The sequence below is a fragment of the Gopherus flavomarginatus genome, chromosome 1, assembly GCF_025201925.1.
Source record: "Gopherus flavomarginatus isolate rGopFla2 chromosome 1, rGopFla2.mat.asm, whole genome shotgun sequence".
Lineage (NCBI taxonomy): Eukaryota > Metazoa > Chordata > Testudines > Testudinidae > Gopherus > Gopherus flavomarginatus.
The window spans coordinates 131,352,591-131,368,784 of NC_066617.1; the positions used below are offsets into that span (position 1 = coordinate 131,352,591).

At 41.4% G+C, this 16,194-nt stretch overlaps 1 protein-coding gene across 1 annotated transcript in view; it reads left to right on the forward strand.

Moving 5' to 3' along the window:
* SAMM50 (SAMM50 sorting and assembly machinery component) overlaps positions 1-16,194 on the forward strand; it is a 38,947-nt gene that overhangs the window by 1,828 nt on the left and 20,925 nt on the right. Inside the window, exons 2-5 of the mRNA XM_050924876.1 lie at positions 3,239-3,349; positions 7,340-7,441; positions 9,438-9,525; positions 14,123-14,229. Of these exons, the coding sequence (XP_050780833.1) occupies positions 3,239-3,349; positions 7,340-7,441; positions 9,438-9,525; positions 14,123-14,229 (408 nt within the window). The remainder of the gene's footprint in view (positions 1-3,238; positions 3,350-7,339; positions 7,442-9,437; positions 9,526-14,122; positions 14,230-16,194) is intronic.

The window sequence follows — 16,194 nt, forward strand, 5'->3', positions numbered from 1 at the left end:
TAGTGGATCATAAGCTAAATATGAGTCACCAATGTGACACCGTTGCAAAAGCGGTGAACATTATTTTGGGATCTATTAGCAGGAATGTTGTAAGCAAGACATGAGAAGTGATTCTTCTGCTCTACTCCATGCTGTTTAGGCCTCAACTGGAGTATTGTGTCCCGTTCTGAGTGCCATGTTTCAGGAAAGATGTGGACAAACTGGAGAAAGTCTAGAGAAGAGCAACAAAAATGATTAAAGGTCTAGAAAACATGACCTATGAGGGAAGACTTAAAAACTTAGGTTTGTTTAGTCTGGAAAAGAGAGGACTGAGAGGAGTCGTAAGTTTTCAAGTACATAAAAGGTTGTTACAAGGAGGAGGGAGAAAAGTGGTGGTTCTTAACCTCTGAGGATAGGACAAGAGTCAGTGGGCTTAAATTGCAGCAAGAGAGGTTTAGGTTTGATATTAGGAAAAACTTCCTAACTGTCAGGATGATAAGCACTGGAATAAATTGGCTAAGGAGGTTGTGGAATCTCCATCCTTGGAGATTTTTAAGAGCAGGTTAGACAAACATCTGTCAGGGATGGTCTAGATCAGGGGTAGGCAACCTATGGCACAGGTGCCGAAGGCGGCATGCAAGCTGATTTTCAGTGGTACTCATACTGTTGGGTCCTGGCCACTGGTCCGGGGGACTCTGCATTTTAATTTAATTTTAAATGAAGCTTCTTAAACATTTTAAACGCCGTATTTACTTTACATGCAACAATAGTTTAGTTCTATGTTACAGACTTATAGAAAGAGACCTAAAAACGTTAAAATGTATTACCGGCATGCGAAACCTTAAATTAGAGGGAATAAATGAAGTCTCGGCACACTACTTCTGAAAGATTGCCGATCCCTGGTCTAGATAATACTTAGTCCTGCCGTGAGTGCAATGATCTCTCTAGGCTACCTTCAGTTCTATGATTCTAAGTCAAGAATCTCGGCGTTAAGGTACCACACCTAGATCATGTTGCCTAATATACACAAAAACAGAGCCATTGGCTAACATATTGTGTACTTCATAGAATACTATAATTTCAGCATATATTGCCCTTGCTTGTATTTTTCGTTCTGGTTCCAGAATCCCAAGGTAATAATCAGTGAAATGAAAAGATGGTAAATTTTAAATTGATAAAGGCATATATCTTTTCACACAATATGTAATTAGTGGAATTTATTGTTACAGGAAGTTACTGAAACCAAGAACTTAGTAAGATTTTAAAAATGGTTGGACATTTGTATGGATATCATGAATATCCAGAGTTGTCATAGTTAATTCTACAAATTTTGAAGGGGATATTAAACCTCATACTTCAGGATTTAAGCAAATTTCTGGTAGAGATCAGAATAAGACCTAATGTGGGGGCAGATTATCCGACATCTCCCTACTGCAGTCTTCTGAAACCTCCCTCTGACTCAGCTGGTACTGGTTGTTGTTGGAGACAGGATACTGAAGTTGGACTTCGGGTCTGGTGCAGTATGGCATTTCCTATGTTGCAAAAGAATAGCTTCTCCCTGAAGCAATGCAGCGTATACTCTGTTGGTGACCTTGCCAAAGAGATTATTGCTGAATTCTGATAGCAGCAGTACTGTAAGAGGGTACTTCATGACTTTGTGATGTTTTTATTGTTCTTATTTCATAATGCTGTAAGCTATAGCAAACAAACCCATTTTTAGGGCTTGTCTACATCACAAAGTTGCAGCGCTGGGGAGGGGGTTACAGCGCTGCAACTTAGGAGGTGTACGCATCTGCAGGGCATCACCAGCGCTGCAACTCCCTGTTTGCAGCGCTGGCCGTACTCCCGTTTTGTCTCAGGTTTAGAGGATCCAGCGCTGGTGATCCAGCGCTGGTAATCAAGTGTAGACACTTACCAGCGCTTTTCTTGACCTCCGTGGAATAAGCAGGTATCCCAGCATACCTGAGGAAGCCTCTCTGGTAATCAAGCAGGTCTCCTTCCCGTGGTTTGGTCCGGTGTTCTCCGAATCCCCTCCAAGCGGGTCTCCTTCCCCGCGGTTTGCAGGGGGGTTCGGGGAACGCGAGAGCAAACCGCGGGGAAGCAGGTCTCCTTCCTCGGTTTGCTTTCGCGTTCCCCGAACCCCCGTACAAGCAGGTCTCCTTCCCCGGTTTGCTCTCGCGTTCCCCGAGCCCCCGATGCAAGCAGGTCTCCTTCCCCGCGGTTTGCTAGGGGGTTCCCGGAACCCCGAGAGCAACGCAGGGTCTCCTTCCCCGCGGTTTGCAGGGGGGTTCGGGGAATGCGAGAGCAAACCGGGGAAGGAGATCTGCTTGCAGGGGGGTTCGTGGAACACTGGAGCAAACCGGGGAAGGAGACCTGCTTCCCCGCGGTTTGCTCTCGCGTTCCCCGAACCCCCCTTGAAGCCGCCCAACAGCGCTGCAGTGTGGCCACATCTAACACCACTTGCAGCGCTGGTTGCTGTAAGTGTGGCCACTCTGCAGCGCTGGCCCTATACAGCTGTACTAATACAGCTGTAACAACCAGCGCTGCAAAATTGTAGATGTAGACATACCCTTAGTTGGAAAACTGAATGAACTGACTTACTTTTCATCTCAAAAGCAGACTCCAGCGTTGATGAGTTGTGTTCTTAGAATGATGTTCAGAGAACTGGTGATAGGAAGAAAACCTTGTGTTCGCAAATCTAAAAAGATTTAAGCCACACAACAAAGTAATATGCTGAAAAACCTGTTTCTCTGGACATTTGGCACCTCAACCAAATGTTCTGATATCTTTAATTGTGCGTATCACCTCACATAGTGAAAAAATAAGACAACTGACTGAAGCGTATATGCCTATTAAAAATTGAATTATACAAGTATTTTTGAAGGGCTGGTGAATATTTTGAAATTTTACAAAGGAAAGGAACTTGTTCTGCAAAAACTGTGTAGGGATTTAAACAAAACATACTATACTTTCTAGGCAGACATAACTTACTGTATATCGTATCTTACTAAAGAAAACACTCTCAGCGTGGAAATTATTCAGTATATAGTAAAACTTTCAGTAAATATATACTATATAAATACATAAATGTAATGCCCAGTATTTTCTCTATTCTATTTATGGAATTGTCATTCCTTATAATATGATGGGCTGAATGTTGAGATTTTTCTTCACAAGGAAAAAACTCTCAGATGTGGTGCAAAATATTTAATTTATTAAATAGAAAATACAGATTATTTTGTGTATATATTTTATTCAGAGTCTGGAGCCTCTTCCAGTGAGTGGGTCTGACTTTGGTGCTTTAGGAGATGAACCTGAACTAATTGAAGTTGAACCTGAAGCCAAGCAGGAAGTCCTTGAAAACAAAGATGTGAGTTCCTAATCAATGGATGTGAATGGTTGGTTGGTTTGTTTGTTTATTTATGTAAATCTTTTATTTGTAGGGAATATCCCAAACCAGTATTTGAGATATAAAAGAAGAAAATGAATCCAGTAATGTCTGGTTTCCTTTGTTATTACCATATATACTCAATCATAAGCCAATCCCCCCAAGATGGATAAGTAAAAATAGAAAATTTTTGTGACCCATTCATAAGCCGACCCTATAATTCAGGGGTCAGCAGACTTTGGCTCCCAGGCCATCATGGTGAGCTGCGATGGTTTGTTTACCTCGAGCGTCCGCAGGCATAGAGGTAAACCTAAGTAAACAAAGTGTCCCAGGGCACTAGCTGCTTACCCTGATGGGCCGGGACAGGAACTGGTGGGGAAATGTTTTTTGGGGGAGGGGAAAAGCTGGGGGTCAGGGGAGTAACCTCTGTGACCATCCCCCACATAACCCCACCCCTAGCCCAGAACCCCCACACCTTCCCCATCCCATCCCTTCCCACCTTATCTGGGGAGCGCCAGGGGAGGATGTCTCTGGCCTGGATGGAGCTATTTTGGCAGGCTGGGTGGTGTGGCTGCAGCCTGCCCTGGCGGGCCAGACCAGTTGGTGCAGCCGCAGCATATTCCAGCAGACTGGGCTCTGGGGCGTGGCCACAGTGTGCTCCAGCAGGCCGGATGGCGCAGCCACGCCTGCTCTGGGTGGCGGGGCTGAGCAGCATGGCTTCAGCCTGCCAGCTCCAGAGCTGCAGCTGCTTGGAAGGCTGCAGGGAGAGCAGCGTGGCCAGAAGCGGAGAGACCCCCGCCCCTTCCCTTCTGGCTCTGCTGGCTGTGCTGCCTCTCCTTTCTCCCTCTGTTGGGGAGGGAGAGGCTGTGTCCCACCTCTCCCTCTCTACCCATTCATAAGCTGACCCTTTCCCTGGTGCTTCCCTTGTTTACTTAAAAAATTTTGGCTTATGAACGAGTATATACAGTACTTACATTGGATTGTTTTAAATTAGTGATTTAATAGGCAAACAGTGATTAATTAAAGTGATTTAAATAATAGATTTTAATCATGTTTTGCATTTGTACTTTTTAGTTCTTTTCCTAATAAAAAGTTGATTCTTATTGGTTGATAACTATTAAAACATGCTGAATTGCAACTAAATATAGCTTTCATACTGAATTTGCTGCTGCTTTTTGCAAACCAGGAGGCTGCACTGTCTGTACACATTTATTTAAGCAATTACTGTATATAACTTACATTTATTCAGATTCTTAACTTTTATATTGTGTTATGTTAAAATGGTTAATTTTTTTATTTGATTTGTGTGAAGCTCTATTTAGATGGAAATTCAATTAAATGCACAAATAGATTTTTTAAATAAAAGTGCTTGTTACATAAGAAATTTTATCAAAGTTTAGCCAAATATGTTTTACATTTAAAACTGATACATTAAACAAAATATTATTTGTAAGGCTAAGATTTTGTCATGGATATTTCTAGTAAAAGTCACGGACAGGTCACAGACAATAAAGAAAAATTCACAGATTTGTCCGTGACTTTTACTAAAAATATCTGACAAAATGGGGATCTGCAGGTCCCCACACCGCCTACAGCAGAGCAGCTGTGCAGCAGCTCTGGGGGCCCCCATTGTGAGTTGGGTGTCGGAGCCCCAGGGTCCCCTGCTGCTCCCATGGCTGGGAGCAGCGGGGGGCTGCAGGGTACCCTTGCCACCTGCAGCTCCGGGGGTCCGCCCACAGGGGCCAGGAACTGTGGGGTGCCCCTGCAGCTCAGGGATTCCCCTGCTGGGGCCAGGAGCTGTAGGGTGCCACCGCTGTCCACAGCCCCAGGTTTCCCTGCTGCCCGCCACAGCCGGAAGCTATGGGGGTTTCCCAGCTGCAGCCGAGACTCGGTGGTTCCCCTGCTGTTTGCACCTTCAGGGCCGCTGCCACAGCCAGGAGCTCAGGGGTTCCTTGGAACTCAGGGGATCCTTGGAACTCCGGGGGCCTCCAGAGGCAGCAGAGGTACCCTGCAGTTCCCTCCTTCTGCGGGCAGCAGGGGAGCCTGCAGCTCCTGATCCCTGCAGACTGAAGTCACAGAGGTCGCTAGAAGTCACGGAATCTGTGACTTCTGTGATATCTGTAACTAAATCATAACCTTCATTATGTGTAGTTAGTGAATTGAACTAATTGTTTCTGGCAACCATGTTCTTCAAGATTTTGGAACTAGTAGATTTCATCCTCTCACACCTGCATTTGTTTATAGATTGAATGAGGAAAACAAGCTTTCCTTCTTTTTCAGCTCCCAGTTGGTTTCTTATCTTTGAATGAACTAGTTGTTCAACTGTAAACTAGTTGAATAAACTGAAACGAAAAAAATATGTTCTGCACATGCAGTAGACTGAGGCTATTGTGTCAAAAGTTGATTCAGCACATCAATAAACTCTGGTTCCAGGTGCTTAGCCAGTGGCATCCAGCAGTTCAGTGTCTGACTTTCTTTAAAACTTGGCAAGCAAATCTACTGTTTAATTTAAGGCATTAACGAGGTTTGGAGGTGTTAGATTTTTATTGGTAAATGTTGCTGAACATTGATTTCACCATACACACGCAAACCAACAAGAAATATTTTCATCAATGATGATAAATGTGCAGATGGGCATAGTAAGAAAAATGCTGCTTGGGAACTTAATAGAGTTTGATTTAAGGATATTTACTTTGTATATATATAAATGTGATGTTGACAATTTGTGTTTGAGCAGTTATAAAACTTTAACTTTCTAGAATTTCAGCATCTACTGTCATTAAATAATTGTCTTGCCCTCCATAATTTCCTGCAACTGTAAACATTTAAATTGACAAAAATATTTTAAAAAACTTAAAAATAAGATATTATCCACTGAAATTATTTAAAAAAAAAATTGAATTCCGCCAAGCCTAGCCTTAACGTAGCTTGTCAGTTTCATACTTAATTTTAAATAGGTTTATTTAAAAAAAAGATTCAATTTAAATAAAATCCAATTAAAAAAAAACAACACTTTTTATCAACCCTGTTTTTCCTACAAGATGTTGTGTAATACGTTTAATATGTTTAACAACACAGCAAAGAAGAGACATCTCATAATGCCCTCATTTTTAAAGCTGTTTCCTTTCCTTGACTTTGTTCATAGTCACTCCCACTGGAAGCTTGATAATGAAGTCTCTTTCCATAATAATTTTTTTTAATTCCATTACATGTGCACACCAATTTATTATTGTCAAGTTGCCAGTGATGGTAGGTTGCAACTATCTTCTATTTTATTAGAAAAAGGAGCATCTAATCGTTTGGGAGGTGGGGGGTTTTTTGCAGTGAGTAATAAGTCCCAAAGTGATGTGTACTGAAAAGATTAAATCTGCCTCATTTTCTCCAATCAATAGAATGCATTAGATAAACTGGCTACAGTACTCTGCTATATAGACAAAAAAAGAATTTGAGTTTAAAAAAAATAATTTGGTATCTTGTAGTATTGTAGACCTTGCTATGTGTCTTAGTTAATAATGTTCAGATGGTGATGGAATGTTTAACATTTACTCAAGTATTTGAGACTTATTTTTGACTGTATTTTTAAATTCTTTGCTATCAAGTGTAAGTAGTGAAGGAAGTACACAGACAATTATATATTTAGGTCTTGTGTTCTAGATCATATGGCTTTAGCCAATGACTGACTTGTTCATAAAGATCTGTGACTAAAATCTTAGTAGCTATGGACTCTTAACATAGTCTTTTCCTGCAGTTAGTTCTTGATTTGAAGTTAGGAAACCTGTTTTTCAACATAATTCTTATTAATGGAAATAATTAACTACAGTCCAGGATTGATGATCGTATTGCTCCCTGATATTATAAATTAATACTAATTCACAAGTGAATCCTATATTCTTGTACCTTCAGTCAGACTACAGTATTATTTGTGTCTAAGTGGTTTTAATTTTGTGTTGTTAATAGTCATCTTATGTTTAGGTGGTGGTCCAGCATGTACACTTTGATGGACTTGGAAGGACTAAAGATGACATTATCATGTATGAAATTGGTGACCTTTTCAAGGCTAAAAATCTCATAGATGTAAGTATTGTAGTGAGTGGCATATGCTCTGCAAAAGACTCCAGACTTGAAAAATTTACCAAGCACTTACAGGTACTAATTAGATGAGTAAACCTACAAGCCAAATGTGGTTTTTTTTAAAAAAAATTAGGCGATAAAGTTAGGGGTATCCCATCAGCCCAGCCTCTTGTCACTTGTGCTACTAGTCTGCAATGTCTTTGCTACCACTGATGATTCCCAAGAAAGAAAAACCCAGTCTGACTTTCAGATCAGGTTAAGTGTGCAGAACTGATTGAAAAATTATTTTGTTTTCTTATAAACGGAGATGATACCATACACCAGGGGTGGGCAAACTTTTTGGCCCAAGGGCCACATCTGGGAATAGAAACTGTAGGGCGGGCCATGAATGCTCACAAAATTGGGGAGGAGTTCAGGGTGCAGGAGGGGGCTCCGAGCTGGAGCAGCAGAGTGAGGTGCAGGGGGAGGGCTCCAGCTGGGGGTGGGTGCTGGGGATGAGGAGTTTGGGGTATAGGAGGGTGCTCTGGGCTGGGACTGAGGGGTTTGGAGGGCGGGAGGGGAATCAGGGCACGGGGTTGGCATGTCGGGAGAGGCTCAGGGGTGCAGACTCTGGGCGGCACTTACCTCAAGCGGCTCCTAGAAGCAGCGGCCATGTCCCTTCTCTGTTGGAGCACTGGAGGGACCGGAAGGGGTCATGCCGCTGTTTCCAGGAGCCACGTGGGGTGGTCCCCAACCCTGCTCCTCAGCTGGAGCGGGGCAAACCCCAGAGTCTACTCCCCAGCGGAACCTCGAGGGCGGGCTTAAAACGGCTGGCGGGCTGGATTTGGCCCGTGGGCAATAGTTCGCCCACCCCTTGCATACACAGAACACCATGATGTTTTTTCACTCACTTTTCAGAGTGGAATCACACTTTATTATGTACTTACGTTATGTAGTTGTATTCAGTTCTTTAAAAAGAAAAGACATCAGCTATCAGAGTTAGCACTTGGGTGGCATTTTCAGCTGGGATTGAAGTCTGAATCAGTGTGGATATTCTCTCGCTCTTGAATAGATGTCTTTCTAGAACAGGGGTTCTCAAACTGGGGGTTGGTACCCCTTGGGGTCACGAGGCCATTACGTGGGGGGTCGCAGGCTGTCAACCTCCACCCCAAACTCCACTTGCCTCCAGCATTTATAATGGTGTTAAATATATTAAACAGTATGTTTAACTTATTGGGGGGGGTCTCACTCAGAGGCTTGCGATGTGAAAGGGGGTCACCAGTAAAAACGTTTGAGACCCACTGTTCTAGAATAAGATTGGCAGGACAATGTGGGGAAGCTTTCATTGTTGCTGCCCACCTTTATATTGCTAGAGTTCTGCTGAGGTAATTTCTGTTTTTGCACCAGCTTCTATTTGGTGAAAGAAGCAAGCTTTCAAGTTTACACAGGGCTCTTCGGGTCCTGTAAGCTCAAAAGCTTGTCTCAGTCACTAAAAGAATTAATCCAATAAAAGATATTACGTCACCCACCTGGTGTGTCTAATATCCTGGGACCAACACTGCTGCAACATTGTATATAACAGTTCTGCTGATGAGTTTCCTTTTGTAGATAAGTCCTTGTTTGTTTATATCTAGTTCCTTCTCCAGGTACTCAATTCAGTAATTAACACATGAAAGATTTTTATCTTCACTTTTGAATTTGTTAATGTATAGTCAATTGATAAACATAAGGAATCCAAATGAGACATTAAGATCTTAGCTTGTCAACTCTAGTATGGTTCAGAAGGGTTTTTTCCTTTTTAAAAAATGTTTTAAAGAAAATTGATACGCAAACCAGGAAATTGAGGTGGATGCTTCTTGCATCTGGGTATTGAAATAGATCCTGAATCGATTTATGTTGTAATGTGTATAGAAGCCCTTCAAAATCTATCAATGATGTATGAATCTCCTTGGGCTATTTAGCGATTGTACCAATGATTCCTTGGTAAAGTGCAGTCCAAATTCCTTCTCTTGTTCTATAGGTAATGAGAAAATCACATGACGCTCGTGAAAAGTTGCTCCGCCTAGGAATTTTTAGGCAGGTGGAAGTTCTGATTGATACATGTCAAGGTAAGAATTGGATTCTATTCCTTCTTCTTGGGTTCCTGTATGATGCCAGGCAAGTCACTTAAACCAGAATCTTCACATATGTTCATTACTTATGTGTTCCTCATTTTCTAACTGCCTATTGTGAAACACCTGGGAACAGATTTGCCAAAGTGTTCAGCATTCACAACTGCAACTGAAATGAGTGGAACAGTGATTTGAACATAGAAAGAGCTGTACTCTGAAAAATCAGGCCATAGATTTCTCAAGCAGGGCATCCAAAATTAGTGAACACTTGACAGTTTTGTCCTTTATCTCTGTACCTCAGATCTCAAGGTGTAAAATGAAGATATTAATACCACTTAGTGTCATGGACAGATTGTGAAGATGAATCTATTCATGCTTGAAGTATTCTGATATTATAGTGAGACCACCATAGAAATGCCTATGAGAAAATTAATAATTTTGTATTTAGTGCAGGTTTTGGATGGTGTGTTTGTGTCCACATATTGAACGAGTGTGCTAATAAGAAATAATGAGCAATTACTTTTTCATTGAATAAGGCAGGGGTTCTCTGGAAAAAAATAGTACGTGATCATGTAATTGAAGTCTGTATCATAATTCATATGCAGAAGGGGGACTGAATTAAGATTGCACAGAAATTTCTTAACTGTCGAGTGCTTCATTTTGCAACCTTAATGTTCTTTTACCATAGTGTGTGTGTGAGGGGGGTTGTAAATATACATGATCGGTCTGACTTGTCTGATACAGTATCAGTTTTGCATTGTTTTCAGTTATTCTCCTTAACATCACTTCAAAATGTCCAGTAAAGAGTTGTATTATGTCACTTTTTAATATCAACTTTTATTTTGAATTGATCAAATGTATTAAAATGACCATGAAAAAATTATTTAAATTACCATGTGTCAACATCTTCTGTTTTATAGCTTGTATCTGATCTACAGAACTATACATACAAGTTCATCTCTTTGAAATAAGTGTTTTACTTTCCTCTTTCAAAGCTAACTTTCATTCATAGTTCTGATATGGTATCATAAAGCCCTAATTTAGCGTTTTTTATATCTGTATACACCATCTAGCTCCTTGAAAGTCTATATGCTAATGACATTTCTAATTTCAAGGACACTATTGATTTATCCTGTTTCAAACTATGAAACAGTTTGACAAAAACACTTGCCAGTGGAGAGGAGAGAGCTTTCCATGAGTGAGCTTCCACTTACCATCCGATGTTGTAGTTAGGCTTATTTTTAAAGTTTCCAAGCCTTAGGGTAAACTAAAACAACTTACCAAATATGACAGACGCAGAGGTGCCTGCCTTAGATTGCAGACAGCTTGACATGAGAAAAATGTGAACTGCCGAAGGTCAAAATCCTCACTTCTATGGTAGGTAGGACTCACTCTCCTACATTTGTTCCCAAGTTACACTTAAGCAGTAGCTTGCACTGCCACACACGTGTAATGTGCTAAATGAACCCATTTCTATCTGGATCCACATTTCCAAATCTGTTACACAGCAGCATGCTGGGAGCTCACATGGAGCTGAGAGCCTTAGTGCACAGGTGGGGTGTACGTAGCCTACCTGCATGAGATACACACTGGTTCTGCAACAAGAGTTTTGCAAGTACATAGTTATAGATAGGGCCCTACCAAATTCATGGGCATGAAAAACGTGCCATGGACCATGAAATCTGGTCTCCCAGCCAGCAGCTACCGCTCTCTGGCTGCCCAGCTCTGACAGCAGCACTGCCAGCAGCAGCAGTGCAGAAGTAAGGATAGCAATATCGCAACAACCCCTACAATAATCTTGAGATACCCCCTTCCCCCCCCCCACACACAACACACCCCCTTCCCCCCCCCCCCCACAACACACACACACTCCTTTTTTATCAGGACCCCTACAGTTACAACACTGTGAAATTTGAGATTTAAAATCTGAAATCATGAAATTTACGATTTTTTTAATCCTATGACCATGAAATTGACCAAAATGGACCAGGAATTTGGTAGGGCCATAGTTGTAGAGTCAGGGACAGTATTCATCCTAGAGAGGTGTGAACTACTACCGTCAATCACAAAGGGGATGTTAACTTTGAAACTTCCTTCTGTTACCCCTTCAAAATTGTTATATTCCTGAAACTTCAGGGAAGCTATAGCTATTTGCCCACCCAACACTAACAGCAAATAGGATAAATCCAATGACACAATTGTCTTTGTATAATCCTTTAAAGCCAGACTTCAGTTTTCAACCTTTAGTTGAAGGTTTTGTGTTTTAATACAGGGTGTTCTCATCCCATATGAAAAAAATAAAGGTAAAATAAAGTTGTTTTAAGAATACGGAGTATTTCTATATAGTTTGAAAATGCAATATAAGTAGTAGTATTGTCACTAAATTAACTTCTGGCCAAACTAGATAAATTGTAGGATGAAAGGTGTAGGCCTGGAGGTGAAAGGTTAGGATTATAACCCTCCAATGAGCTATTACTTATTGCTCTAATAACTAGACTCATACAGTTAGATAGCTGGGTGGCATAAGTGAAATGGTATGGTTGTGATGGTGTCAATGGACAAGTGTCCATGTAATAGTTTTTTTTCACATTGTAAGTGGTTGCTCTCAATCTGTAGCAACCCCTGAAATTAGTTTGGGATGTTGAAAGGGTCCCTCGCTTCTAGCAGCCACAGTTGATCACCATTTTAGTTATCTTGCAGTCAGCATCATGTCCAAGCTCTCCAGCCAGATCACCTTTCAGTACAGTCCCTTTCCAGGGTAACCAAGAGAAAATAAGTCCAAATGAAAACCCAAAATCCTAATGGTCACATAGAGACCTGTAGTCCTTGTCCCTTTCCAGAGACTTACACCATCCCTCTTGCAAAGTTGTAATAGGAGATGCCAGGCTCACCTTCTCTGGTTCCAGCCCAGGACTCTTGTAATAAGAAGCAAGGTCTGTTCCTTATGGTTCTTCCCTGATTTCCTGAGCTGTTTCCTACCTTTGCCTGCATGCAGGTGTTTGCTATGGAGTGGCACCCTACAGTCCTCTCTCCTTGGACTTTCATTTGACTGTGTAGCTTTCACAAGTCTGTAGCTAAGGCATTTTCTCAGAGTGTCACTTAGCTTGTCTGGCAGGTGCCTGGAACCCCGTCACCCCTGCTGCCCTCTCCCTTCAGGGTCAGTCCTGGGGTATCAGTTCCCTACTGCAGCTCTGCTGTCTCAGTCATCTTCTGTTGGCTCTGCAAACCTTCGTTTATAGGTGCTGCTCAGCTTGCTTCTCCCTAATTGGGTCTAATCCTTAATTGTGCCTCCCCAGGTGCCCCAGAATGAGCTCATTGGGGTCTCAGATTGCCTATTAATCCATTATTTGTCAGTGTGGGGCATGTGCCCCGTCATATACATGCTTACCACTTCTCATCCCAGGATCTCAGAATGCTTTACGAAGGTTTGTATTTTACTTAACTGAGAAGGAAATGGGGCACGTAGAAATGAAGTAGTTTGCCTGAGTTTCCACAGCAAGTCTTTGTGATAGTCTGGCCTCCTGACTCTCCTCCTTGGCTCTAAATACTAGTTCACGCTACTTTAAATCAAAACAAATCTTGTAGTTTCAACAGAGGGGCTAAAGATTGAATAGGCATACAGAATGAACCACCCTTTCACTCTTAGTGGTATCCTCTACAGGTCAGGACTGAGACACAGTCAAGGCAGAGTGGAGAAACTTGTGTTCTATACCTGTTCTGCGACTAAATAGAGGAATTCATTTCCTGGTGCTGTCAGTATTAGCATCTCTCAGAAGTATGAACAATCTCAGTTATTTCTTTTTTTTTTAAGTGTACATTTAGTGATCTGATAGAAATAAAAATAATGAATTAGCTGAGAATTTTAATGCAGTTGTACATTCCATGCTTTCGCTGCAATATGTGTTGGTAGGAAGACTCTGAATTTCCTCCTCTTATCACAACAGTGCTTCTGTTGAAATGGCCTACTGTTGTCAAGAGACTGTTTTAATTTGGGAAATATTCTGTTACTGAAAATGAAAGGTCAATGTAACATGGCAAATTGTTCCATAAAAGCGTACTGCCTAATTGCTTAGAATAAAGGCGGATGCCCTCTACAATCATATTTTAGAGCAGTTGAGTTAAAAGGTAACTAGGCCAGAAATTATTTTTATTTTTTGAGAGGAAAAAAAATGCCTCCATTGCATGGTACTTTCCCCATGGAGATTGGGAACACTGTTTCTAGTGACTTTTGATAGAGCTACCTCTTTCTAAAATAAAATGTGTAAATCCATATTTTCATAGGGTAGGTTACCAGACATATGTTAAACTAGTTCATAACTAAAGGACTGATGCTGAAGAAGCCAAATGTATGACATAATCAAACTGCGATATGCAAATACTCAGATTCTAATTAGGACGTCTAATTTTGTGAGATTATTTTTCTGTAGAATTTAGCCATTCATGAAGATTTGAGCCAACTAATTTTTGATTTATAAAAGAATGTTTTACAAAAGTTAAGTTGCATTTTATACGGATATAAAGCAATATTGAACTGATTACTTTTAAGAAATGTATTAAATGTACAGTGTTCACTAATAAGTGTATGTTTATTTAGGAGATGATGCCCTTCCAAATGGTTTAGATGTAACATTTGAAGTAACAGAACTGAGAAGACTAACTGGAAGCTATAACACTATGGTTGGCAATAATGAAGGCAGTATGGTATGGCTGGTTTTTAAATGTTGTAAATTTCATTTGTTATGGCGTAACTTATTTAATTTTTTTTAATTTGAGAATGAATTTCATGCTCAGATGAAGACCTGATCTTCACAAACTTCCTTCCACAATATAGCTTTGCCAAAAGACCTTCATCCTGACTGACAGATATCCCCATTGTTTTCATTCTGCAATTGTATTTGGCACATCTGACAGGTTTTTCTCTAATGAGCATATTTTTGTTTTGCCCAAATGGGTACTAGACTGAGATCATAACTCACTTCCACTTGTAATTTATGCCTGTAGCTAGATTTTCAGAAGTCCAGCTAGGATGCTAAGGCCCTAATTCAGGAAAACACTTAAACATGTGCGTAAGGTGCTGTGTTTTGAACTTGGGCCTAATACACAGTGTTCCTAGCCCAATAATTTGTTTTTTATAATTTACAGATGAGTCACAAATATATAATGTAAATATAAAATTCACAAATGTGTTGAATGTTATTTGAGATGTCTTATGTGCTTAATGTTGAAAAGCATATGAGTAACTTGTTCTCTGGCAGATGGTTCATACTAGGCTTGTTATGAAGTAATATGAGGTGTTTGGCCACCAAATGACATTATTTCATTCTTATAGTTTTGAAAACCAATCTCGACTGTTCTGGGCTGAAATCTATAGGACTTTTCAGGGCATCAAATATTATAGAACATATTTACATTACATTCACCTTTTTTAGTTCAGTATGATTAAAGATATATATCAACTTAGATTATAATCTTGTCTGAAAACGATTTACTTACTGGAGTTATAAGTCACACAGTTATAACTGAAGGAAATGACAGGAAAAAATCTGTTTCAGTTCTAGTGCATTTGACAAAACTCCATTTTCCCTCTTATAGACAGCTTCTCTTCTATTTGTTCACATTTCACACAAAGCAGTGGAGAAGAGAAACATATTAAATAGGAGGAAAATGTGACATGTAAACAGAGTCCTGTGTGGATACAAATTGATATATGCGGATATAAATCAGTATCTGCGGAACTGCAGCAGTGAAAGCAACAGAACATGGGGCTGCCATTCCCAGGAGCCAGCGCGTTGTGCCAACAGCTCTTCTGACACAACTGTACCACCACCAGTCATGTCCCAGTCCCTTCCACGCAGCTGTCTGCATCTCATGTCTGGGGGTGTGTGTGTGTGCTGCTTGAACACATGAGTGCGACCAGCTGCCAGTGAACCTGGTGCCTGTCACATTGGGCTGGGCTGGGGTGGTACAGCTGCGCCAGAGGAGCTGCTGGGCCAGGGTGCTTTTTCTTGGCAGCGGAGGCCCCACGTTCTGCTCCTTTCACTGCTGCAGTTCCCGGGAGAGCCCTGCAGTTCCGCGGATACCAGTTTATATCTGCATCCGTGGATATAAATTTTTTTCCACGCAAGGCTCTACTTGTAAACACACAAATTGGCTGTGGGACTAAAATCACTCTTAAGTCTTCTTAAGAATTAACTAGATTTCAGGTTGATTCTTTCCTCTTAAATGTGTTTGAAATATATAGAACTAGAAATTTGTCCCAGTAGCCTTTTATATTAGTATTTTATAGTTACTTGGAAAATCCTCTAGGTAGTCGTCTTAATCACAAAAATAAACTGCAAGTCTGGTAGGATTGCCAACTTTCTAATCGCACAAAACCGAACATCCCTGTCCCCTGCTCACTCCATTCTCCCCCCTCCGTCACTCACTCTGGGGAGGGGGGAAGGGCTCCAGCTGGAAGTGTGGGCCCTGGGTTGGGGCTGGGGATGAGGGTTCAGAAGGGGGCTCAGGGCTGGGACAGGAGGTTGGGGTGTGGGCTCTGGGAGGGGGGTTTTGAACTGGGGTTGGAGTGTGGGAGCGGGTTTGGGGTGTGGGTTCTGGCTGGGTGGCGCTTACTTCAGGCGACTCCTGGGTAGTAGTGCAGCAGGGCTAAGGCAAGCTCCCTGCCTG